General features: G+C 44.7%; 1 protein-coding gene across 1 annotated transcript in view; it reads right to left on the bottom strand.

Moving 5' to 3' along the window:
• LOC117871746 (dynein heavy chain 5, axonemal-like) overlaps positions 1-27,464 on the bottom strand; it is a 276,629-nt gene that overhangs the window by 213,117 nt on the left and 36,048 nt on the right. Inside the window, exons 14-20 of the mRNA XM_034759511.1 lie at positions 26,933-27,134; positions 25,463-25,558; positions 19,527-19,700; positions 19,344-19,433; positions 18,567-18,722; positions 12,767-12,906; positions 5,979-6,130 (exon numbers count right to left, since the gene is read on the bottom strand). Of these exons, the coding sequence (XP_034615402.1) occupies positions 5,979-6,130; positions 12,767-12,906; positions 18,567-18,722; positions 19,344-19,433; positions 19,527-19,700; positions 25,463-25,558; positions 26,933-27,134 (1,010 nt within the window). The remainder of the gene's footprint in view (positions 1-5,978; positions 6,131-12,766; positions 12,907-18,566; positions 18,723-19,343; positions 19,434-19,526; positions 19,701-25,462; positions 25,559-26,932; positions 27,135-27,464) is intronic.

The raw sequence follows: 27,464 nt of genomic DNA, 5'->3' as shown, positions 1-27,464 counted from the left end.
TTGGGATATTCTGGATGTGTTTTAGGAATCCCACTTCTATTTTTAATTGGATGTTATTAAACCGAACATGGTTCCTTCCCCATCGGTGTGTGGTGGAGGTATGGAATGGTCTTGGAGCCCATGCACTGGACTGATATTCTGGAGATCCGGGTTCAACTCCTACCTCTCTTACAGATTTCAGCAATTTGCCTAACCTCTGCATCTGAGTCCTTCATCTGTAAAATGCATATATTGATTTTTCCCTACCTCACTGGAGTATTATGAGGATAAATTAATTCATGTCTGTAGGGTGCCCAGACACAAGTGATGAGTACCATATAAGTACCTAGAAATATAGATGCTAAGTGTAATCAGGTAGCCCCCTTACAGGTAGTGATGTCTTGGGCTCAGCCCATCCACTCCCATCACCTGGCATGGCCCTTTAAGATTTGGGGACATTTTGATGTATGCAAAGACCTAGGAAATAAGAAGGTTTGATAGAGAGGAAGATGCCCCAGAAATCAGTAGTATTTGGGAGCAAGTCATTTATTGTTTCTTTAAGGATCTAGAATCGGGAACTCTGCAGAGTGGATGGGACAAGGTTCCCCTCTCACTCAACCAACTGGGAATGAGCTGTAAGGAAGAGGACCAGCATATATGCTGCCTCCTTCCTCAGAGCATGGCAGACACCAAGGGAAGGCTGCTTGCTGAATCTTCTGAGCCTGAGGACTGATTAGGGGTGCTGGAACCATTTGTATGTTGGGGGCACTGAGAGCCATTGAAACTGTAAGCCCTGTATATGATGGAAATCACTTCAAGAAGCAGCAACCCCAGTACCCCTAGTTCCAGCACCTAGGTGACTGAATGCAGAGCAACAAGGGGGCATGCTGAAGGGCAGCACTCGATGACATTGAGCAATTCACAATTGCGCACTTCAAAACCTGAAAGTGACAAGTACTTTTAACACTCATTTAAATCAACTGGAGTTGACTGCACTCAGCACATCACAAATGAAAATGAGCAGTTGGCAGGATGAGGCCTTTAATCGGCTAGCAGGGGGTACTATTAAAGTGGCATATCCTGCTTGCTGATTTTGAGGTCCAAAATTGTCCTAAGAATAGCTCAGGATGGCAGAATTCTAGTAAAGAGATTCTGCACTCTGAGAAATGGGAAAGAAAGACTTAAAATGATCTAATTAATATTGAAATAAAAGATGCACTTTATAAGAACCAGTGCAAAATGTACTGGATAATTAATGCTTTGAAAAACCCCATTTAACTTCTACCAAACTAGGCACAAAAAGAAAGCATTTCATCCTCACTCAAGAAAAGCATGCGCTTCTAGGAAAGATTCTAATTCCCATCTCTAGTTCCTTAGAGCCACAGGAAGGCCAGCAGCAGCCACCCACATACCCCTGCTATAACTACTAGCTCAACAGACACACCAAAAAGCTGCCACAAAGAAAGCTGACCCAAAGAACCACATGGACCACTTCATCTGAAAGCATGAGTAAAAAACTATGTTCCCAATATTCAAACTGTAAGGTTTTAAGAGGGCAGTCACTGCATTAACATCCTTCGGGTAGTGAGGCGGGAGTTAATAAAAAATGTTTAATTTTAATTTAAATTATATTTGCAACATCTTTCTTAATAAATGATATGTTACTGTACTGACCAGTACCAAAAAATCCTTTGAGCTGAGATTGTAAAACAAAGCATGCTGCTGTTTAGTGTTATCTTGTTGTTTACATTTTAAAAAACAAAAGTAAAGCCATATACCAATCTGTCTCAACTGAAAAATGATCCACAAGCATAGCCTGTTGGCTTATTGTAGAACTGCAACATACTAATTCCTCCTAATGCCTTTACATTTAGGAATTTGGATCACTCATTACTGTATTACAGGGGTCGGCAACGTTCGGCACGCGGCTCGCCAGGGTAAGCACCCTAGCGGGCCGGGCCAATTTATTTACCTGCTGACGCCGCAGGTTTGGCCAATCGCGGCCCCCACTGGCCACGGTTCGCCGTCCCGGGCCAATGGGGGCAGCGGGAAGCTGCAGCCAGCATATCCCTCGGCCCGCGCCTGGAACCACGGCCAATGGAAGCTGCAGTGGCAGCACCTGGGGACGGGGCAGCGCGCGGAGACCCCTGGCTGCCCCTATGTGTAGGAGCCGGAGGGGGGACATGCTGCTGCTTCCAGGAGCTGCTTGAGGTAAGCGCTGCCTGGAGCCTGTACCCCTGACCTCCTCCCATACCCCTGCCCCAGCCCTGATCCCCTCCCACCCTCCGCACCCCTCGGTCCCGGCCCACAGCACCCTCCTGCACCCCAAACCCCTCATCCCCAGCCCCACCCCAGAGCCCGCACCCCCTCCCACACCCCAACCCTCAATTTCATAAGCATTCATGACCAGCCATACAATTTCCATACCCAGATGTGGCCCTCAGGCCAAAATGTTTGCCCACCACTGTTTTATTGGATCAACTTCTGTTGGTGAAAGAGACAAGCTTTCGAGCTTACACAGAGCTTTTCCTCAGATCAGTGTAAGGTAGTCTAAATTACTGCAAATGCATGTAAGTTACACAACCTGAAACATCCCATCTGAAGGATTCCTTCTAAAGGCTCCTAAGTCTCTTTTGAAAATGGTAATTAGGCTGCTACGTCACAGACAGAGGGGTGGATCCTGAATCGATCTGGTGAAACTGGTTGGGATTTGTTTTAAATTTGAATTTTGAGTCATTTTTAGTTTTCATTTACCCAGGAATGGTCAGCAATCACATGGGTGCCAAAGGCTTCAGTGGTGCAGTAAGATTGCCAGAGATGGACATACACAGAACATCCAACCAGACCATCTGAAGGATGTAGCGAGAGTTCAATACTTGATCTGAAAGGAGGCTACGTCCCTTTGAGATTTGTAATGATGATGATAATAATAACATAAGAACAGCCACAGTGGGTCAGACCAGTGGTTCATCTAGCCCAGGGGTCGGCAACCTTTCAGAAGTGGTGTGCCAAATCTTCATTTATTCACTGTAATTTAAGGTTTCGCGTGCCAGTAATACATGTTAACGTTTTTAGAAGGTCTCTTTCTATAAGTCTATAATATAGAACTAAACTATTGTTATATGTAAAGTAAATAAGGTTTTAAAAATGTTTAAGCTTCATTTAAAATTAAATTAAAATGCAGAGCCCCCCGGACCAGTGGCCAGGATCCGGGCAGTGTGAGTGCCACTGAAAATTAGCTCGCGTGCCGCCTTTGGCACGTGTGCCATAGGTTGCCTACCCCTGATCTACCCCAATATCCAGTTTTCTGACAATGGCCATAGCCAGATACTTCAGAGGGAATTCTGAGTGATCCAGCCTGTCATGTAGTCCCAGCTTCTGGCTAGTTGGAGGTTTAGGAACACTTAAAGCATGAGGTTGTGTTTCTAACCATCTTGGATAATAGCCACTGATGGACCTATCCTGCATGAAAGTATCCAATTCTTTTTTTAACCTAGCTGCACTTTGGCCTTCACAACATCCCATGACAACAAGTTCTACACGTCGACTGTGCATTGTGCGAAGAAGTACTTTTGTTTGCTTTAAACCTGCTGCCTATTCATTTCACCAGGTGACCCCTAGTTCTTGTGTTATGTGAAGAAGTAAATAACACTTCACTATTCACTTTCTCTACACCAGTCATGATTTACAGAACACTATCATATCCCTCCTTAATCAGATCTCTTCTAAGCTGAACTGTCCCAGTCTTTTTAATCTCTCCTCATATGGAAGCTGTTCCATACTCCTAATAATTTTTGTTATCCTTCTCTGCACCTTTTCCAATTCTACTGTATATTTTTGAGGTGGGGTGACCAGAACTGTTTTCAGTATTGAATGTGTGAATGTTCTATGGATGTATATAGTGATATTATGATATTTTCTGTTTTATTATCTATCCCTTTCCTAATGGTTCCTGACATTCTGCTAGCTTTTTTTAACTGACACCACACGTTGAGCACATATTTTCAGAGCACTATCCACGATGACTCCAAGATCTCTTTCTTGAGTGGTAACAGTTAATTTAGATCCCAGCATTTTGTATATATAGTTGGGATTATGTTTTCCAATGTACACTACTTTGCATTTATCAACACTGAATTTAATCTGCCATTTTGTTGCCCAGTCAGTTTAGTGAAATCCCTTTGTAACTCATCGCACTCAGCTTTGGACTTATCCAATTAATTTTGAATCATCTGCAAATTTTGCCACATTCATTTATGAATATGTTGAACTGCACAGGTTTCAGTACAGGTCAATAAGGGACCCTACTATTTACCTCTCTCCACTAAAACCTTTTATTCACATTGTAAATTAAAGTTCACACATTGTGCACGTAATCTGGATAGATGGGGCAGGCACATCCCAGGCCTGACTGATGAGGCTGGACATATAAAATTTCCACCACAACCTACAATTTCCTGTCAGATTGTTACCTACAATGATGACTGTTTCATAGAAGTGGTTTACGGACAAAATATTCTCCTTCAGCAGCTGTATTTCAAACCCTACAGATTTGTACTCCCCTCCCAAATCATGCAACTGCCATATGTTTAAATAAACATTAAATTAATAAACAAAAAATTCATTGGGAAGCATTAGGGTTGCTATACTTACAAAACATACATGACACAAACCTACATAAACAAGGAAATGAAAAGTTAAGACACGCAATAATATGTACACTCTTCTCCTTCACCCACAGGCACATGCCTTAACACTACCACCACTACCATACATCACAGAACACACACCTCATCCTTAACTTTGCCCCCTAGAGATCCTAAACTCCTATCACACCCTTTAATTGCCCTTCTACACACAACCCTTTACCAAACTACCTTCTCCCAACACAAACTGCTCTCCAAACATCCAGTGACGGGAGGAAAACTATCTGCTAACGGGGTGTGCAGAGAGGGAGAAGGGGGGGTCTGAATGAAGGTGACAGTACCTGCACTCTGGAGCATTGTAGTTGTAGCAATGGTAGGGTGTGTCCTTACTATTATTAATTATTATTATCATATCATTATATTACCAAGGATGGATTTTAAAACCTGGATTTATGTTATAATGGGTGGTGCCCAACTGTACTGATTTATTGATATGGATGTTTGGGATCTACATCTTTTTATTTAGTATTCCAATCTACCCAGATTTACTTTGAATGCTGTACAGGTAACAATGTATGAATAACAGTAATGTCAGCAAATTAAAATATTTTTTAAAATTTCCTGCTGACTATTTTTGTATAAAACTAGAATTTTCTTCTCAAAATCAAGACTCACATAGTACAAGCAATAATTTTTTCTACAAGCTTGTATCCCTGACTGCTTTATTTTGAACAATAATCCCTCTTTCTATGTAAATAGTATGGCGCAGATTGTGACTGGCCTTTCCAGAGATGCATGGCTGTGTTTGAGCAATGAGTTTTCCTCCATCCCGTCTGAGCCCTGTAAAAGGGTCAGGGACAGTTGCAGTTCATCTATTTAAGGAAGAAGAGGGACAGCTCCCTTCAGGCAACATTGGGTATGCACATATCACCTCAGAGAAGGTTGGGAGAAGTCCGGGCAATGGCTCCATCCCTTTATCCACGTTGACCCTGCTTTCCTGGATGCTCAGGAAGGGACAGTACTTCCCTGAGGAACAATCATTGACCGAGTCCCCGCAGAGCTATGAGGCAAAGCACCACCCCATTCATGTCTGTGCCTACCTAGTACAATCCATATAAATATAACTAAAATGTCATCACATTTACAATTAAACAAATGTAAAATATTTTAGTTTGTGTACATGAACACCATCTATCACTCACAACATGTAAAAGTAGATTGGAAAAAACTACAGAGTGCACTGCAGAGAACCATGTTCTATTGACAGTGGGACGTACCGAAAGACCTAATAGGTCTTTCCATCTGCAAACACTATGATTCTATGATTTGCATAGAAATAACAAAGATCCATACATGTGTCAATGTTTGGAGAAGTCCATGATAACTGTGTCAGGCCTGGAGTGAGGGATTCCTCAATTTGCTCCATAAATGGTTTCATCAGTGGTTCCAGAATAGCAGGAATTCGATTTACAAACTTCTTGTAATCAGTCAAAAGATCCTGAAGTCTGCAAGATACAATCGTATTTTTTTAAGGCTAGCAATCATTTTTGTATTTCTTTCCATTTATTTAAAATGCACATAAGTCTGGGCACATCTGCAATATTAATTAATAAAAATCCATTTATTTTGAACCAACATCCAAAACTAGAAACTCTCCCTAACTTACTCACACTAAGACTCTCAATAACAACAACAAAACAAAAATCCTTACAGACACTTTACACATCATCAAGGAGAAGGAAATGGCACATATCTTTTTTTAAAAATCCTATGTAATTTACCTTTATTACTAGTGTGACAGATTGATGGGGTGGGAGCAGTATGTTTGGGTCAAACTGCGAACTCCATCTTGTTTTGTGAATGGCATTTTGACTGTAACTTTCATTTTGGGGTGTGACCCTCATGGGCGCCGACTCAATGGGTGCTCCAGGGCTTGAGCACCCACAGAAAAAAACTAGTGGGTACTTAGCACCCACCGGCAGCCAGCTCCCCCTCTTCCTTCCCAGTGCCTCCCATCCATTGCCCAGCTCTGCCAATCAACTCTTCCCCCTCCCTCGCAGCACCTCCCACCCACCGTGATCAGCTGTTTCGCAGCGTGCAGGAGATGCTGGGGGGAGGGGAAGAGTGGGGAGAGGGCATGCTTGGCGGAGGCGGCTGAACTGGGTGGGAAGAGGAGGGGCAGGAAGAGGCGGGCAGGGGTGGGGGCTTGGGAGAAGGGGTGGGAGCGGGGCCTGGGGCGGAGCATCGGTTTGAGCACCCCCGGGGCCCGGAGGAAGCCGGGGCTTGTGGTGACCCTCATGTGGTATTGCAACTCCTTTGTGAAAAAGGCATCCATTTTGGAATGATGGCTTGACACCTAGTGGCATGTCTAACTAGTCTGAGAAACCAGCACAAAGCAATCTAGGGCCATCAACATGGAATGAGTCTTTCCTAGTACAACTAGGGGTTTTCTATCCATAGGACCTTTGACTTCGACTCTCTACACAGAAGCCGACGGAGGTGGGGCTGGAACCAGGAACTTCTCCAGTGGAAGCACAAAGGTAACCAAGAGGGACAGAGTTTTACAAGGCGGCTACTTCTCAGAGCAAGAGGCTAGAACTCCATAACACAGAGAGAAAAATAAAAGGCTAAGAGGGGCAGCCTAAGGATGCTGACCAAACCCAGGACTCCCGGCGGGGGTGAGATCAGACTTGGAGAGCTGCATTCAGGATTTTATTGTTTTTCAAAGATGTGTAACTAGGAAAAGTGACTAGTCACTACTCAAATGCAGGGAGCTTAGAAGCACATGGGATACAGCAGTTGGGTCCAGTCATAACAGACAGTATCAGTCCCAAGAGGGAAACTGGGCCAGACTGTGCTAACAAGCAACTGGTATAACATAACCTATGGGCAGGACACTGAATAATATGCATAGGTGGCCATTCAAATGGCTACAAAATAACCTTATTTCTTAAACTGCCACATAATGGTTCTCCAGAATCTAAGCCTTTACGGATGCAAAGAAAACTTTAAAAATGAAAATAATGTTCAGGTTTAGCACTGATACTAAACCTGTATGTTTAGTATCAGTGCTAAACCTGAGTCTGCTGACATCCTGAAACAATCCTGGCCCAACAAGAGCTTTGTCACGGACTTCAGTGGAGCCAGGTTTTCACCCACCAGACTGCCCCTATATTAATCTCTATGTGTGTTAACTCCATGGACTAATGAGGACAATTTAAATGGGAGCACTGTTACTTATTTAACTACTGATTGCTTCAGCAAAAACATCCAGCTGTGGTGATTATCCATCATTGATGGATGAAGCAGCAGATACTGGGGCAAAATAACTAGCTGCTGTCAAAGAATGGGGAATTCAAATCTCCTTCACACAAATGTAAAGATGCCTCTGTTCCAGCCCAAAAGAGGAAGGGTAAGAACAGATGCAACCCCTCTCCACTGAAAAATTTTCCACAGCCTCTTGAGTGCAAAAAAAAAAAAAAAAAAAAAAAGTGTCTGCTATACCTTGTTGGATATCAAAAGGGGAGGTTACTGACCTGTAACTTCAGGTTCTTCAAGCTGTGTGGTCCCTATCTGTATTCCACAGTGGGCTACACATGCGCGCCATGTGCCCGGAGCTGGACAATTTGAAAGTAGTGTCCATTGGTTCGCGCATGTGCCCTGCTTCACCTCAGGCCTCCATCTGATGGGATAAAGGATGGGGCAGACTGACTGCCTCTCCAGTTCCTTCTCTACCATGAGTCAGATAAGATCTGAAGCAGAGGGGAAGGAGGGTGGGTAGTGGAATGAGATAGGGACCACACATCTGGAAGAATCTCCACTTCTTCTTTGAGTGATGGTCCATATTGTATTCCACTGAAGGTGACTGACAAGCAGTACCTAAGTAGGAGGGGATGCGAGGATATAGATGGTAGAGCTGAGCGGAGTATCGCTGTCCCAAAGACGCATCAGCAGAGGAGTCCTGCACCAGGGCATAAATGTCTCGCAAACATGTGACTGGAACCCCACATGGCTGCTTTACAGATGTCAAGGAGGGGCACCTTCTGAAGTGATGCCATAATTGTTGCTTGTGGTGTGGTGGAATAACCTCTTACCCCAAGTGGGTTGGGGCGGAGGAAGATTCGATAGCGGATAAAGTGTAATGCAGCCAGAGATCTATCTGGAGATTCTCTGAGTGGAGAAGACGTGCCCCATAATTCTTTCTGCTATGGCAACAAATAGTCTCAAGGATTTCCTGATTGGCTTTGTTCTTTGCGGGTAAAAGGCCAGGCCTGCCAAACACTGAGTCTTCATTCCTTTGCAGAAGGGTGCGATTTTAGGAAGAACACAAGTAAGTGAATTGATTGGTTAACGTGAAATTCTGAGACTACTTTAGGAGTGAATTTGGGGTATAGATGCACAGAAACCTTATCCTTATCAATATAGTACAAAAAGGATCTGCCATCATCACTGCAAGCTCACCAATCCTTCTATCTGAGGTAGGGTGACCAGACAGCAAGTGTGAAAAATTGGGACTGGAGTGGGGGGGGGGGTAATAGGATCCTATATAAGAAAAAGACCCAAAAATCGGGACTGTCCTTTTAAAATTGGGACATCTGGTCACCCTAACCTGAGGTGACAGCTACAAGAAAAGCAACCTTCATGGAAAGGAGAGCATGAAGCAAGAAGCTAAAGGTTCTAAAGGGGGCCTACGGGTACTGAGAGAACAAGGTTTATGTCCCACTGGGGAGAAGTCTTCTGAATAGATGGGAAAGTTCTGATTAGGCCTTTCCAGAATCTATTGGTCAGTGGATGTGCAAAGACCGGGCAGCCATGAGAAGGTGGATGGTATGCACTGATTGCTGCCAAGTGGTCTTGCAAGGAGTTGATGGACAAGCCTGATGTCTTCAAAGATAGGATATAGTCCAAGATGAGGGGAATAGCTGCAGTTTCTGGGAGAATGCCTCTTTGATGTACCCAAGAAGAAAAGCGCTTCCATTTAGCTAGGTAAGATCTTCTGGTAGAGTCCTTTCTACTGTTCGAAAGGACATCTCACACAGCTGTGGAGCATGAATGTTTTAAGAATGATGCCCATCCAAATATCAAGCCCTATGGCATAGAGGACGCAGATCGGAGTGTTTGAGCTTGCTGTTCCACTAGGTCAGGAGCTCAGGAAACGTTGGGCGGAGGACTGGTGTTCAGGACGACATGCATAGGAGGTTGGGAAACAAAAACTGTCTGGGCTAGAGTGGGGCGATCAGGATGAACTGTGCCCTGTCCTGCTGGATTTTGCGTAGAACTCATGGCAGGAGTGGTAGCAGAGGAAAGGCAGAGCTGAACTAGTCCAACCAAGAAAGAAGCAGAGTGGAGGGTAGCCCTGGAGTCCTTCAGGGTATGGAGGGACTCATCAGTCTTTTGGTTGAAAAGCTGCGATTCATTGAAGGGGAGGTCCTCAATGACATTCTGGGCCTCTTAGGGAACCCTTACACATGGAGCCATGACTCCCTGTGCATGACGATGGCAGTAGCCATAGTTCTGGAGGAAATATCTGCGGCAACGACTGAGGATTGAAGAACGGTCTTGGCTATCAGTTTGCCTTCATCTATCAGAGCTTGGAAACGAGCTCTGTCCTGCTGCGAAAGGCTGTCAGTAAATCCCACAAACTTGGCGTAGTTGAGGAAATCATATTTAGCCAGTAGTCCCTGGTAATTGGCTATCCTGAACTGGAGACTGGATGCTGAGAAGACCTTTCTCCCCAACAGATCCAAACGTTTACCCTCTTTATCAGGAGGAGCAGACCAGGCTCTTTCAGAAACGGCTTGGACTACCACTGAGTTGGGAACGGGATGAAAAAACAAAAATTCCTTTGGTTGCCACATAGTAATGCTTCTCTGTCCTTTTCAGGGAGAACAGGTGGCGGGGTGTGCCAAACTGTCCCAGTTGGCTGCAATATGGCTTCATTAATAGGAAGAGCTATTCTGTTGGGTCCAGATGTATGGAGAATGTCTCTGAGTTTGTGCTGGGAGTCCTAGATTTCTTCAAGACGAATCTGAAGTTCTACAGCAACTCCGCAAAGAAGGTCCTGGAACTATCTGAAGTCACTGGTGGGTGAGGAGAGAGATGTAGGAGTCACTGCTTTGTCTGGAGACGAAGACAACCGTCTGACTGGTTCCAGCAGAACCGCAGTTTCTGGTGTGTAATGTTCCTTCTCCTTTTCTGTCATATTCGGGTGCATAGCTGAGTGTTCCTTTAGAGAGGGGGCAAGTGGTGGTGACTCCCTAGCAAATCGGGTCGACTCTGTAGGGGAGAACTGGTCCCAAGATCCTCAATATGGCCAGTAGGAAAGGTCAACAGGTGGTCGCAGGGGCTCCCATGGCATGGGGTACATCAACAGCTCCGAGTTGGATGAGGCAGAGGTTGGCCCCAAACCACTGCAGATCTTTTGGGTGACAGAGGATACATAGGATACGGGGGGGAAAGGTTCATCGAGTGGTTCAGAATCTCCCAATTAAGAGAAGGTTGATTCTGGTTCCAACGGCAGTACTGTCGGAGCTGTCAGAGGGAAGATATTCCCTGTATGGATGGGGTCAAACTCCTTCCAGCTGTCAACTCCCGCAGTGGTGTTATTATCTCTCTGGACATGGAGGGCCCCTGATGAGGAAGGGAATTCCGGATCCAGGACAGCAAAAATGTCCTGTGGAGCAATAATGGATTCAGATCTCTCTGGTGTGAGAGGGGTTCTACTTGTTCGAGCCACTGGAGGCGGCAAGGAAGACAGTGCCCGAAGTTGGCGATGATCGGACTTCGTCAGTACTGATCAATACTGGGGTTTTGGAGGTGCCAAGGATAACAGTACCAACTGATCACGGTCCGGTACCAATGTAGCCCAATACTTATGAATTTTCTTGTCATGCCTCTTGGACTTCGGCTGTACTAAGTCCTCATGGGCTGAGCTGATGGGCTTACTTAGAGCCAAATCCAATTTCTTTGGAGTGGATTTAGAGGAAGACTGTCTCATGCTTATAAGCGTGCTTCCTGGATTCCTGACAAGATCCTGCCAGAGGGCTTGGGGGTGGGGGTGGAGGTAGACTGGCAGATTGATTGGCACCTAGCTGCAATGTCGGCTTCCCTGAGGCCGCACAAGCAGCACTGGTGGTCATCACTATCCGAGAAGGATTGCGGGCAGGAAGAGCAGAGTTTGAAGCCCAGAATCCTGAGTATAGTCCAGGACCCAAACAGAGTCCAAAACACTAAACTGTACAAACTGTTAAAACTATTTATAAAACTAGATCTAATTCTTATTTTGTAGGATGAAGCTGAAGCTACGGACACAGGAGATTCCAACCCAAACCATGCAGTGATAAGAAGGAATTGGAATGGAAGTCAGTCCGTCCCATCGTTTACCCCCTTGAACAGAGGCATGAAGTGAACCAGGGCACATGTAGGGACACTACTTTCAGATTGTCCAGCTCTGGGTGCATGGTGCACATGCATAACCCATAGTGGAACACAACAGGGACCATCACTCGAAGAAGGATCCCAATTTCCCCTTCCCAGCTGCCAAATTCTCCAGTTTTTCCCTGACAACTTCTATAGGGCAGTTATCCATTGTCAACAGGAAAATCTTCTACACATTAATAGCTGAAAATCTGGGGACAGAATAAAATAAATTGATTTTTCACCAAAATAAAGAAATAAGTAACACAAGGAATAGTATATTGACAGTACTTTGTACTGCACTTGGATTGTAGCAGGGACAATTAGTAGGGAGAGGAATTGGAGTGCAGTGCTCCATAATTCTAGCACCAATGCAGCATAGTTTTGGCCTAATGTGCCACACAAGACATGGAGATTTGCATATGAGAGAATGTCCTTGTCTTTGGAATGATTGCAAGAGTTCAAAGGGACTGTAAGGAAAAGGCATAAGAAAAGAGTATTGATGATTTCTAATGATCAGGTATTTATGGAGATGGAAGCCATGGGACCACTACATTGTGGACAATATTATTAAAGAAGGGTGGGCAAATGTACTTAGATTCCATTGGACTCTACTAACATCTGTCACAAGGAAAAGTTATTATAATAACCAAAAAAGCAGGTAGAAATGAGGCCCAAAAGAAAATTTCCAGATAAAGATGAAATCAAGTTAAGTGTTCACTAACTTCATTTGCTGTTCTTTAATCTGTTCTTCTTCTGCACACATACCAAGGGCAACATCTGGAACTTCAAAATTCATTTTTTTCAGGTATTTTGTTTCACACAGTACTTCGAGGACCATGGGATCCAAATTCACAAATAATTCCTTCACACACCAGAACAGGAGGAGGAGAAAAAACAACAGTGAACATAAAGTGACAGTTTGGTGGTCACATAGGCTGTGTGATTTTTCTGAAAAATGTATAAAGTGTAGTACAGATGACTAACCAAGATTTTGAAAATGGGCACCTACATTTAGACTCCTGAACCCATACTCAGGCACCTCTATACATAACTGGATTTTCCAAGTGCTGAGCAACCAGCAACTCCCACTGACTTCATTGTGCTATGAATCTTTCACTGTATCCTTATCATTTGAATAAAAATATTGGCTAGAACAGTCTTCTTTCTCCATACACTGTGGTCAGAAAACCCAAAACTTGCTAAGCTAGAAAATTATTCCTGCCAATATGAAAATAAAAATTTACATGGTCAGTAGTTTTCTAACTACACAAGAACAATTGCTTATCATCAGAAACTAGCAAAAAAGTCAGTCAAAGCAAAAAAGCAAAAAAAAAAAAAAAAAAGGCAGTTAAAAAAGCAAACAGCATGTTAGGAATCATTAAAAAGGGGATAGAGAATAAGACGGAGATTTATTGCCCTTATATAAATCCATGGTACGCCCACATCTTGAATACTGCATACAGATGTGGTCTCTTCATCTCAAAAAAGATATACTGGCATTAGAAAAGGTTCAGAGAAAGGCAACTAAAATGATTAGGGGTTTGGAACGGGTCCCATATGGGCAGAGATTAAAGAGGCTAGGACTTTTCAGCTTGGAAAAGAAGAGACTAAGTGGGGATATGATAAAGGAATATAAAATCATGAGTGGTGTGGCGAAAGTGAATAAGGAAAAGTTATTTACTTGTTCCCATAATATAAGAACTAGGGGCCACCAAATTAAATTAATGGGCAGCAGGTTTAAAACAAATAAAAGGAAGTTCTTCTTCTCACAGTATACAGTCAACCTGTGGAACTCCTTGCCTGAGGAGGTTGTGAAGGCCAGGACTATAACAGGGTTTAAAAGAGAACTAGATAAATTCATGGAGGTTAAGTCCATTAATAGCTATTAGCCAGAATGAGTAACGAATGGTGTCCCTAGCCTCCTGGATTGCAGGAGAGAGATCACTTGACCATTACCTGTTAGGTTCACTCCCTCTGGGGCACCAGGCATTGGCCACTGTCAGCAGACAGGATACTGGGCTGGATGGACCTTTGATCTGACCCAGTATGGCCGTTCTTATGTTCTTAAAAAAAGTTATATTTTAGCAACAAAGCAGCCTTTCAGCTATCTGGGCACAAAAAACTCAAAATAATTAATTTTTATGTCAATAACTCAAGAATAACCACAATAAAGGCCTGATCTTCCATATGGAGGGGAGGAGGGTGTTGTTACATTTGGGCATAATAAAATTTGGATGTGGTTTTACCTTTTTTTCCTTTTCTTAAAAACTAGGATATTACATTTTTAAAATTGACATTAACAAAATGTTATTAAGGTTGGAAAATCAGGCACTCAAGTTACAATTAATGTTGCCCATTCTCTCTCCTCCTCTGCCACAGAATTCCTACGTGATGTGGGCAAGTCTCTTAAATTAAATTTTGGCCAGTGGCCATTAATTGTGTGTACATCTCTGGGTGCCTGTAGAGAGGCCTTACTGGGAATCTGGGAGGTAGGCGGGCACAAGACTGCCCACGTCTAAAGGCCCCTCCCCCAGCCTTGCGGGAAGGACCTCTGGACCAGGGAACCAATGGAATGCGGGGGACAACTAATGAATAACAGGGTCAGGAGTGACGGTCACAGGTTAAAAACTAGGGATCCAGAGGGGGCAATGAGCAGAGAACACCGGACAGTGCCAACTGCTCCTCAAAGCTGTCTAGGGAGCCAGCAGATGCTGCCCAAAGGAACTCTGCCCGGATGCGTGAGACCAGGGAGGAGTGGAAATAGGCCCCACAGTCGCAGAGCACCCCCTCATCTAGCATCCTCCTCTTGGTGTTGAAGATGGCCACTTTGGCCAGGGTCAGGAGGAGGCTGACAAGGAGGTCTCGCTACTTCGTGGGGCCACGGACAGGGTGTGAGAGTATAAACAGGTGTGGGGAAAAGTGCAGCCAGAACCTCAGTGCAGCCAGAAGGTTCTGGAGGAGCCGGAATAGGGGCTGTAAGCTGGTGCATCAAGATAAGTGTGCGCCAGGTTCTCCCTCACGCCGCAAAAGGGGCAGGCGTCGGGGATGGGGGTGAACCACGCCAGGTACATGCCCTTACTCACGGCTCCATGAAGGAGCTGCCAACCAATATCCCCGGCGGGCTGTGGGACCAGAGTGGAATAGAGGCTGGCCCTCTGTGGTTCCTCACCCTCCACAGGTTGTAGATAGTCCCACCATTTGATATCAGGGCGGGACACGAGGGTAAGGAAGTGAAACGTGTGGAGCACGAGCATGTAGAATTGTTTCCTTGGCACAGTTCGGAAGTGAACTGGCTGCGGGGCACGCAGCCAGCTCGGATTGTGGGAAGGGAGGGGGCTGGGAGGGCTCGTGGGACAGGGGCCCAATGAAAAGGTCCGGAGGGCCTGGGGTGAGGGGTGGGCGGGGAGCACCCTCTCGCAGTCCCCGCTCAAGGAAAACCCAAGAGGTGGGTGACAAGGCTGCCCCAACCTCCTGGAGAACGCGTAGTGGGGTCAGGAGGGTGGAGAGCCCCATGCGCCGACCGAGCGCTCTGGTATCCACCCAGTCCCCTCTGTCATAGTCCAAGAGGTCTCTGAGTCTGATGGTTTCTGCCATGACCAGCCTCCGGTGCACCGAGGGGAACTCTGCCACCTGCACACGAAGGTAGGAGTTGTGTAGCAGGGGCTCTGCAAGCAGGTCCACCCCATCAGTGGCCACAATGGACCTGGTGGCCAAGAATAGCTTCCAGGTCTGGAGGAGGTCTTGGTAGAAGACCAGAAGCTCAGAGAGGTCTCACGGAAGACCCTTGGGTGGAGAAAAAAGAGCTGCTGGTCGTATCGGAGCCCTCAAAGGCAGCGGAAGGCATGTGCCATCGTGCTCCACGCCAGACTACCTGTGCCATAAAGGAGTCTCTGCAGGACCTGGAGGTGGAAGACATGGAGGTGGCTGTTGGGGCAGACCGGGCCCTGTCCTCCCTCCTCCAGGGGAAGACTCAGAACCCCTGCAGAGACCCAGTGCAGTCCCGGCCAGAAGAACTCCAGAGCTACACTCTGGAGCCGGGCCAGGATCCCCAGGGCCAGGCTCAGGGTGTTGAGCCAGTGCCAGAGCCTGGACAGGACTAGTTGGTTCAACACCAGCACCCTCCCCCGCAGGGAGAGGCACCTGAGGATTCCGTTCATCTCTGCAGCCACTCACCCACCCTGGCCTCCAAATCCTGCCAGTTCTCTGGCAGAGAAGGATTCGTGGCGGAAAGGTAAACACCGAGATAGAGCAGTGGACCTACGATCCACTGGATGGCTTGAAGCGTGGGTGGGAGGGAGCTCGTCTGCCACCCGTCCCCGACCATCAGGCCAGAGCTCTTGACCCAGTTAACCTGGGCGGAGGAGGCCGCCGAGTAGATTGCCTGGCAGGCCTCCACCCGCACCAGGTCACCCAGGTCCTGGACCACGAGAAGCACGTCATCGGAGTACGCCAACAAGACCAGCCGCAGCTCCGGCTCCCAAAGCACCAACCCTGTCAACCTCTGTCGGAGGACAGAGAGGAAGGTCTTGATCGCCAGAGTGTACAGCTGGCCTGACAGCAGGCATCCCTGACATACCCCCCGCCCGAAGCTGACCGGCTTGGTCAGGGTCCAGTTGAGCCTGACCAAACATTCCACGGAGGCGTACAGCACCTGGAGGAAGCCCACAAACTGGGGCCTGAAGCCGAACACCCACAGAGTGCCCAGGAGGTACCCATGGTCTATCCTGTCCAACACCTTCTCCTGGTCCAGGGACAGGAGGGCGAACGACAGACCATCCTTACCAGACTTGAGAATGAAAGACCACTACCCTGCCCATGGTGGGCAGAACCAAACCCACCCTGCCCAGCTCATCAGAAGTACCTGGCAGGGCACGAAGTATAAAGGGAGGGCCCTGCAGTTCAGTTGCGGCTGTATCAGGGAAGAAGGCGGACGTCTCTTCTAGGGAGCCGAGCCTTCTTTGGGACCCTGGACCAGCAGCCGAGCAGATCAGCGCCCCACAGACTGAAGCGAGCGAGGACCCCAAGGAATGGCTGAAGTGGCCACCGCCCAATTGCGAGGCAGCCAGACAGAGCTCCAGCTTAATAGAGCAATGCCATCTAAGTGAGGTAGGAAGTAGCCCAGGGAAACCAGACTTTGATCCGGTAGTGCTGCCAGGAAGTGAGGCACCACATTTAGGTTTCCCCGCCAACCCAGTGGCAGAACCACCTGCCACTAATAGGGCCATTGGCTGGGATCCAGTGTAGTAAGGTGGGCCCAGATCCCCCTATCCCCTTTGCCACTACCCCACATCTGTGGATTGGCAGCACACTCATGCTAGGACGGAAGGCCTGTGCCTTGATTGTTGGTTGCCCCAGCCAGGAGGCTGTGGGCTCTAGATCGTTGATTGCCGTATGCCTTAGCCAGGAGGCTCTAGGCTAAAGACTGCATGTTCCTCTGCCCTGCCCCGGGGGCCAGTGCTCCGGACTGTTGACTGTTGTTTACCCCAGCCAGGAGGCTGCGAGCTATAGACTGCTTGTTGCTTGATCGCAGCCAGAGGGGCCCAAGCCCAATTACTGCTGCCTGACGCAATGAGGCGGAGTTGCCTCCCTCCCCACTCAGAGTGAAGGACCACTTCACTGCCCAACCTGAGTCAAAGAAGGTCTAATATGCAAAAGAGCTAACAACTCACAAATGCAAATGAAGTCAGTAAGAGCTACTTGATACATGAGGCAGTGTGGTCTGGAGGAATGTGCATAGGGATGGGAATCAGGACAACTTGAATTCTAATTCTGAATCGGTCACTGAGTCACTCTGGATTTAGGTAAATCACTCTAATGTCACATCTCCATTTCCCCATCTGGGGATTATACCTACTTCAGAGGAATGATGTTGCAAGGATTAATGTCTGTACAGTGCTTTGAACATGTAAAGTGCTATAAAAATGCTAAGTGCTCTAAAAAGTCAGATTCTAGGTATCTAAAGTGGAGGCTTTCCAACCACTGAAGCATTCAAAATTGCATATTTTGGACTTAATCTCTCTGTGCTGTAATCCCTATCTATAAAGTAAGGATAATAATACTTTCCTAACTCACCAAGTAGTTGCGACCTCAAATTCATTGATATTTGTGAGGTACTCAGTATAGTGTTGATGAACATAGAAAAGACCATGAGGCAGTTAATAATTACATATTTGCTGCAGGTTTTGGACAATGTATAATAAATATAACATGGAAAGCTTAGGATAAAAAAAATCAACTAGCTATAGCACTCTCTGAGTATTGTCCGTTATGTGCACTAACATAAGAACGAAATGAGATAGGCATGCTGTGGGAAAAACTAGCATGCGATCAAACAATTAAAGTCTATATTGTAATATATAGACATAAGGGGGTAGAATTAAGGTCACACAGAGTAACCTTAGAGTGCTTTATTTTGCAAGCTTAATGGCATTTTATAAACATAGTTTTGTGTGTGTGATTAAAGTAAAAGTAATAAATTTCATCCTTCACTATCCTTTTACTTTTAACTTTTAACTTTCTTACCTTGGTTTCTGGATGTCTGACAAGCAATGAAGCACGCAGTCCATTCTTAGCTTGCTCAGCAAACCTGCACCAGGCTCTGTGATAAAGAAGTTCGAATTCTAAAAGAACAGCAGCCATTTTGTTGTAGCTCCAAATTACCTTCTTCATTTCCGGAGTCTACAAATCACAAGAAATTTGTTTTTATAATGTTGTGCTCATATAATTGATTAGATTGTGCCTACCAGGCCTTTCCTCACGATGGTCAATGGAACCAAACAGGTGTGGAGTTTGTAGGCCAAGCCATTTTGAAGATCAGATGTGCCAAACAACTTAGAAAGATATTTTAAAATTCAATGAGGAAATTTTTAAAACACCTTCTCATTTTTATCAACCTTACCTACAAAAATTCTACACTGTAATATGAGATGTGGCATGTGCAATTTCACAGAGATTTCTTTTTTTCAATCATTTGTTGAAACAATGGCCTACAGTGCAGGGCAATGTGGGGCAGGGGCAGGCCCAGGTGAGGACAAAAGGAGTGACCTGAGTTACCTACTAGGACCAAGCAGCAGAAGGTGATTGGGAAGCAGCTGTGATGAGCCACAGAGGGAACTGGCATTGCCACCAGAGGTCAGAAGCTAGTGGTCAAGTATGGCAGGAGCTTCTCTAGGATCTGAGGGCCAGGCCTTTAAAGTTGCAGAGGAATGGATATAAGGGAAATGAAAGTAAGCTATGTTATTGGCATGTCCTTTTTTTTTTTTTTTTTCAAATTTAGCATTCCCCCCACTAATTTCCAACCTTCAAAAGTGCAGTCTTCTTTTTAAAAAATTTCATTGGATGGTCTATTTTTCTGAACAACTGCCGAGCCCACATAATCTTCCCAGTTACCTGCAATGGAGCAAGATTTAAGTTTATGTTTTCATTAACATAAAACAGACAAAGAGTAAAGATCTTTTTCTCTCGCCTTAGTTTCATCCTTACAGGAGGTACATTACGAGGCATAGGCGGATTTTCTTTTTGCTTCTGGTAGAGTTTTCGAACCAGATCTAATTCTCGGCTGTATCGCTGAAGGACGATTATATATTTTTCAGTAAGATCAATATGGTCTTTACCAATGTGTTCAAACTTCATCAGAAGTCCCAACATCTGTTCAGTCTAAAAAGAGAGATTGGAGATTTGCAGTTAATGCTCCATCAAGATGGGAATAGCTTAATAAGTTGTCATTGTATGTTTATAACTGGTTAAGTTATTTTATTGTGAACACAGAACAATCATATCTAATAGATTAATTTATTAAATTCTCACTTAGCTCTAATATCATGTTTTAAATAGTCTAATTTGTCAAAAAGCTACCTACATAGAATAATGGGGCAATATTTAATTTCTTTCTGACTCTTCTCCAAATGATCCGTGTCATTTAGCCACACACAAATCTGGTGTAGAGTACTCCTGGAATTCTATGCCACTCCATGTGGGAAGAATTCATGACCCCTTTGGTCTGGGTAAGGGGGGTATTGGATGCAAGGGGGTTGGACATACAGAAGAGCAGCTCTCTCTACAGTGCCCCACCCCCACGCTGAGGAGTGATGGAGACAGGATACGGAGAGGGGGTGCGGAGTTTTCTGCAGCTGGGGGAGATTTCTGGGGGTGGGGTCTGACCTGGTCCTGGCCCCAGCCACTCCTTGCATGGGAAGAGGAACTCCTTTCGTTGCCCAGCCAGGACCAGCAACTGAGCCTGGCTCAGGGTCGGAGCCACCGGTTGGGGTGTCCTCAGCCCTGCCACCCGCGGTAGTGATTTATCCCTTCGCCAGCTGCTCCGGGCACCTGAAACGACACCCCTGCGCTGCTGGGGGGCGGTGCGTCACTGATTTTGCGGCTTCCCCTTTGCCTTTCCCCTTTCCGTATCCTGCCTCCATCACTCCTCAGCCTGGGGTGGGGCACTGTAGAGAGAGCTGCTCTTCTGTATGTCCAACCCCCTTGCATCCATACCCCCCTTACCCAGACTTCCCCCTCCGCCGAGCCTCACCCCCTGCATCCAGAGCCCCCGGGCACCCAGAACTCCCGCACCTGGAACCCCTGCCAAGCCCTACTCCCCCCACCTCCGGACCCCCACCCCACTAAGCTCCGATCATCTGTACCTAGATCCGCACCCCACTAAACCCCACTCACCCAGTCCTCGGACCCCTCCGTTGAGCCTCTCACACACACAGACACCCCCACAAGCCCCAACCACCTTCACCTGGACCCCCCTGCAGAGTCCCATTCCCCCTGCACCCAGAACTCCCCAACAAGCCCTGTTTGCCACACACATGGATCGGGGACTAAGGCTGGTTGTGTGTGCAAGATTCTGTCCCTCTCACTTGCTATATTGGTGTGCCTGGTGTGGAGGGGCAGGGCCCCATGGTGTTTCTGGGGTGAACCCGGTCCTTGCACTGTGTCAGGGTTGGGTACAGCCTCACCTCCCAGTCTGTGTCCTGGGAGAGGGGGGGACCTGCAGGATGAGCTCCCACCTCCATACAGCCAGTGGTCTGTGCTCCCCACTGCCATGCTGGAGCCTCCACATTTATTTATTGACAAAAAAATTGGCAGAATTTTGCAGAATTTTAAAATATTGTGCGCAGAATTTTTATTTTTTTTTGGTGCAGAATTCCCGCAGGAGAAAGTAGAGTAGTACCTCCAACTTCATCAAGACTTCGATTCTGCAAACAGCACCACATGGGCAGATTCCTGACATCAGTGGGGCTCTGTGCAGGCACTGAGGTCTGCTCACATAGTTTTTTTTTTCAAAATTGGGGCCCAAATCTAAAATCAGTCCTGATTTTAAAGACATAGCTCGTGATGTTGATTTCTTTGTTTATTTCAATCTGGAAGGAGGAGCATAAGAAATGCAACTGAGAAAATATTTTGAATGAGCTGCTGGGTAATCTATTTTTTTAACTGAGTACAGCTCTGTTCTGTCTTGTGTTAAGTACTGGATGAACCCTTATTATGGGTTGAGTTAAAACTGATATGTGAATGCACTCTTCACTTAAGATAGTTCTAAGAAAGACTTAAGAGGCCATATCGAAACATGGCAAAATAGAGCCTGCTCAGAAACTAGCACCATGAGGGTGGAGAGTTCCACTGAGGATTGTGACTGTGTGTGTGTGTGTGTGAGTGAGAGAGAGACAGACAAACAGTCTGACAGAACAGAGACAGGTTGAAAGGCCAAAAACCAACCAGGAAAAAGCAAGCCAAGCAGGAGCCTGTGAGCACAGTGTATGACCTTGGAAAAAGCTAGAGAAAGAACACTTTGCTCTGGTGTTGGCTAAAGAGGCTTGGGGACACAAGCTAATAAACTATTCTTCTATTTATGGTTCCTCCTAGATCACTGCTCTACAGCCAAAATGCTTCTGAAATAAATGTAGTCAAACTTTACTAATTCTGGGTCACTGAGAACAAAAATGATGCTTAAAATTGTTGATTGGCTCTAGTTTTCAAGATATGCTATTGGGTCAGTATATACGACCCTTGACTTGGGAATGGCGGAGGATAAGTGAGTTATAAAGGGAAGGGATCTCAATTTAAACCAGAAATGACTAAAATACATCTTTGACTGGATCTGTGAATAAATCTATGACTGGGTTTGGACAGTACTTGCTTTTTAGGCAAAACAATGAATGAAGCAATCTGAAACTGGTATTGCGTCATACATGATATGAATTGCATCATGTTATTCCTAGAAGTCATGGATGATGCAATCATAACGAAGCTTACATCACTCTGCTGAACAAATTGCCCTATATCAGCTCTAGAAATCATACAGTGTTGTGCTGTCTTATTTGTCAGTGTTTGATTTTGCAAAGGGACACATTTCTGTTTAGCCAAAGTGAGCAGAGATGCCTTGTACTTGTATGAACAGTGCAGATAACTTCTGCTATGTTTGTGGTGAAGTGACTTTTGCATCACAAAAGCACAGTATAACTACTATGGTTAAGAAAGCCTATCACCTTTATTTTGGCTGCAAAACTGGAGATCAGGACAAGAGGTGGGCCCCACACATACGCTGCAACACTTGTACAACAAATCTTCGCCAGTGGTTGAACAGGAAAAGGAAATCTATGCCTTTTGCAGTGCCAATGATTTGGAGAGAGCCAACAGATCATACCAGCAATTGTTACTTCTGCATGGTGCCTCCAGTTGGGAAAGGTGTGTCAAAGAAGAAAAAGTGGACTGTGCATTATCCAAACATTCCATCAGCTATACGCCCAGTACCCCACAGAGAAGGGCTGCCGGTTCCTGATGCACCAGAATCATTCTCTCACTTGAGTCAGATGAGGAAAAGGAAGAGGATGAAACTTCTGTCCTGAACCATCAATGTCACAGGACCCACATTTTCTCCCATCCTCCTCCTCTGAACCACACCTCATAACACAAGGGGAACTGAATGACTTTGTCAGGGATTTGGAATTACCCAAGAGTAAGGCAGAGCTGTTGGGCTCCAGACTACAGCAGTGGAAACTCCTGGCAGGTGATGTTAGGGTTTCCATGTTCCGTGACCGTCAAAAGGATCTTGTCTCATTCTTCTTCATGGAAGGTGATCTTGTAGCCTGCAACAACATCGATGGTGTGATGGCAGCCCTCAACATCGTTCACAATCCAGATGAGTGGAGACTGTTCATTGATTCATCGAAGACGAGTCTTAAAGCTGTTTTACTGCATAATGGCAATGTTTTGCCATCAATTCCAGTTGGTCATGCAGTCCATATGAAGGAAACCTATGACAACATGAAACAACTTTTGAGGTGCATAAACTATGATCAACATCAGTGGCAGCTTTGTGGCGATTTGAAGGTTGTTGCTCTCTTGCTTGGTCTGCAGACTGGATACACAAAGTACTGCTGTTTTCTCTGCGAATGGGATAGTCGTGCAAGAGATTCCTACTACATCAAGAAAGATTGGCCACTCCGACAGTCATTGGAGCCTGGGAGGAAAAGTGTTCAGCATCCACTACTTGTTGAATCAAGGAAGATTTTGTTACCACCCTTACACATCAAGCTGGGTCTGATGAAGAACTTTGTCAAGCCCATTGACAAAACACAAGCAGCTTTCAAGTACCTCCGTGGAAAATTTCCAAGGTTAAGTGAAGCTAAGATAAAGGAAGGTGTCTTTGTTAGGCCTCAGATTCGTGAACTTCTTCGAGATGATGCAATTGACCATGCACTGCGTGGCAAGGAAAAGACGGCATGGAAAGCCTTCCAGTTAGTGGCAATACATTTTCTCGGAAACAACAAGGCAGACAACTACAGGTTGTTGGTGGAAAACCTCCTCAAGGCATACAAAAGCCTTGGTTGCAACATGTCACTAAAGATACATTTTTTGCACTCTCATCTAGATTTTTTTCCACCGAACTGCGGAGCAGTGAGCAACGAGCACGGTGAGCAATTTCACCAGGACATTGCAACAATAGAGAAACGCTATCAGGGCAAATGGAGCCCATCAATGCTTGCAGACTATTGCTGGACAGTGACAAGAGATGCTCCATTTAATGAATACAAGAGACAAGCCAAGAAGCGCCAAGTAGACACTGAATAGGACTAAACTATGTACATAATAGTTTTTTGCCTTTTGTTTCGTAATCAATTTTATTTATATAACCCTTTTGCTGATTTTTAAAGTGTTACATAAACAGGACAGGTGAAATATTATCATGTAAAGCAACCATAAACACATGAAAAGACCTAGGTTTACAATTTATGATTAAAACTCTACTATCTACACAATATACATAGGCATAAAATGTAAAAACTTAAATATCTTAGAAACAGTAGCCAATCAGTTGTTTTAATTGTCATATTTGAATTCAGCACATCAAAATACATAATAAATAGCACATTTTATCTCTGAAGCAGACGACTTCTCAAAAATTGTAGACCAGTGTATTTGGAGAATATCAAGAAACAAGATTACATTAAGGAAAATACCAGATCCTTCATCAATTAGTATCTGAACTATCCAAAGGGCTCTGAACTTTGACTAGCAACTTGGGTCAAAAAGGGGCAACACTTGGAATAGTTTAAACTTGATTCTAATTCTTTTAAATTTCCACTCCCCATTTTCCCCCTAATAATTCTTATAATGTAAGCACAATTAGGAATGAAAAAAAAAGTCAGCCAACATTTTGGAAGCAATAGGGGGCCAATCTGTAACACATTTTTTAAATGGGGGAAATATTCATCTTAACAACATCTGTCTGTCAATTTAGGTGTTTATATAACTGTCTCCCTTGCCAGTGTAAAAGGAACAACCAATCGCTTTGCTCTGAGGCATAGAGAGGCACATAGGTACCATCTTTCTTAGTTCCCCAGGGGTGCTCGAACCCCTGCTACACCACGGGCCCTGTCCCCACTCCACTTCAACGTACCAACGACAAACTGTAGGCTGGAGTAGAGAGCAGAAGGAAAGAAAGCACTGAAAGAAAGCAATAGAAGAAAAGCAAAACTGCCAATAGGTCTGGAGGTGCAGAGAGGAACCAGGGCCTGTGAGGTAAATCGGAGAGCTAACAACAGATGCTCCAAGAGAAGCAATTTACTATTTTGTTGCATCAGTAGAGAAGAAGTAAGAGCTAGGAGCAGAAAAAAGTAAGACGAAACAAAATGGGGAAGATGAGAGGGGCAAAAGATATGAGGAAGACAGAATAGGAAATTGGCACTTGACAATTATCAGCATTTAAATTTCCAACATTTCTGACTGAGTGCACTTGAGCTTAAAGAGTTTGCCAATACTGCTCAAATCCTCTGATATTATCTCACACCGAATAAGCATTGTGGCCTGATTTCCAAAGATGCTGAACACCTGCAGCATGCAGAGATTTCAGTAGGATTTGTGGGTGCCCAGCACTTCTGAAGGTCAGGTTTTTTACTTGTAGAATTACTCACAGTTAAAGATTTCTCAAACCAAGAATCCACTAATTCTTGCATTGACTGGTGCAGACCTTCAATTTGATTCTTAAATTCAAGGTAATCTTCCTCAAACTGAAAAGGGGGAGAGGATAACAAAACAAAACAAAACCAAAAAAATGGGTTATATGATGCCATTAATTTTCATGTAAAGCCACCCTCTTGGAGTCAATACAGTATTTGCATATTCTGCCCATTAAGTGTATTCAGCACTGTACAGAACAGTCCAGTGACAGAGCTCGTAACCCCCAGGACTTTACATGCTAGATTAGACAAACACAAAACAGTCAGCAGGACTAGTTTCCATGATTTATATTGAAAGTCCAGTGTGAAGAATCCTGTGAGATTCTGAGTGCCTTCATCATCTCACAAGAGGCTCACCACCCTACAGGGGCAGTCCATACTATACTCTCACCCAATCATTTCATATGTAGAAATGCCAAAAAAAAAAAAAAAAAAAAAAACATAACAGAAGTTAGAGATCTTGAAACAGCCCAAAACCCTAGCAGGCATCCAAATATGATTTTCAATGGACAAGCACACAGCAAATATTACAGACATCAGAGCACAGTCCAGAAGTGCTCCAGGCCTGAAACAAAGAGTAATTTTCAGAATTTCATGAGTCAGGAAGAACAGTAGTACAATAAGTCAAAATATTTTTCACGTGTTGTAATTATAGTCCGGATCTAGCAAAGCACATGGGCCCTGATTCAAGAAACTGGGGCCTTAAATATGGGAGCAGTCACACTAGCTTCCATCGGACTACTCATGTTCTTGGAGCACAGGCATAACTGCTTTGATGGAACAGAGTCTAAGAACTGCTATTAAAACAATCTAGTTTGAACTCTGGGGCCTGATTCTTCAATTCTTCCTCCTCTAATTAATCCTTACTGATGCAAGTAGTCCCACTGACTTCAGCATCACTGCATGCATGAGTTAGGGTTTTCCAGATGGGATTCAAGGTTCATGGATCTCAAAAAAAAGTTTTGATTTCTAATTAGCATAAAATATGCTCAAGATTCAAGAAAAAGTATTTGCACCACTGGGCCATTAAGTTGTCACATTCACAACTAGTTCACTTATCTGTGTACAATTACCAGTGGTGAATGTCTAACAACTTAAGAAGAAGTGAGCTGTAGCCCACGAAAGCTTATGCTGAAATAAATTTGTTAGTCTCTAAGGTGCCACAAGTACTCCTGTTCTTTTTGCAGATACAGACTAACACGGCTGCTACTTTGAAACCTAACAACTTAAAATTCTCTTAATAAGATAGGAACATGTTAGAATTATAAACAAATTAATGCATATATTGTTATAAACTTCACAATGGTTCTTTTGTATATTGTTTTAAAATCCATCATATTTTCAAGGAAATGCATAGTTTAAAGTGACTGATTTAGATTTTCACAAGTGTTTAACATTTCTGATTATTATTTCTGAAATATGTACCTCTTGTTTCCTGTGATCCAGAACATCATAGGTTTTTGATTTGGTGTTCGTAGCAATCATCTGGTAACGAGCATTGATCTTTTCAATACCTTCTATTTTTATATTCTGTAGCTCTAAAAGGCCTTCCATGATATTGCTTATATCTGAAATCTTTTCCAAGCGCTTACAGAATGCATCAAATTTTCCAAATATATAGTTTTCACTGATGATAAAAAAGGCAAAAGAGGGACTATCATAAACATATAGAATAAAACATACTGCAAGAATTTCTAAGACTCAGATGTATTCTTCCTGTACTTGCACAATGTTTCGCTTTTTCTAAAATGTACTCTTGTTAGTACAGAATCAAGTAAAACACTTTTACGATGAGTATGAAGTATTTAATGCTTAATTCTTACATGTGCCAATTTTGGTCCTAATTGTAATTGTTTTATATAAACAGGGCCGGCTCCAGGCACCAGCTTGCCAAGCAGGTGCTTGGGGCAGCCACTCTGGAGAGGGGCGGCATGTCCAGCAATTCGTCGGACGGTCC

The sequence above is a fragment of the Trachemys scripta genome, chromosome 2 (assembly GCF_013100865.1).
Source record: "Trachemys scripta elegans isolate TJP31775 chromosome 2, CAS_Tse_1.0, whole genome shotgun sequence".
Lineage (NCBI taxonomy): Eukaryota > Metazoa > Chordata > Testudines > Emydidae > Trachemys > Trachemys scripta.
Note: the sequence above shows the minus strand (reverse complement) of the source record. Positions and strands in the feature narration are given on the sequence as shown.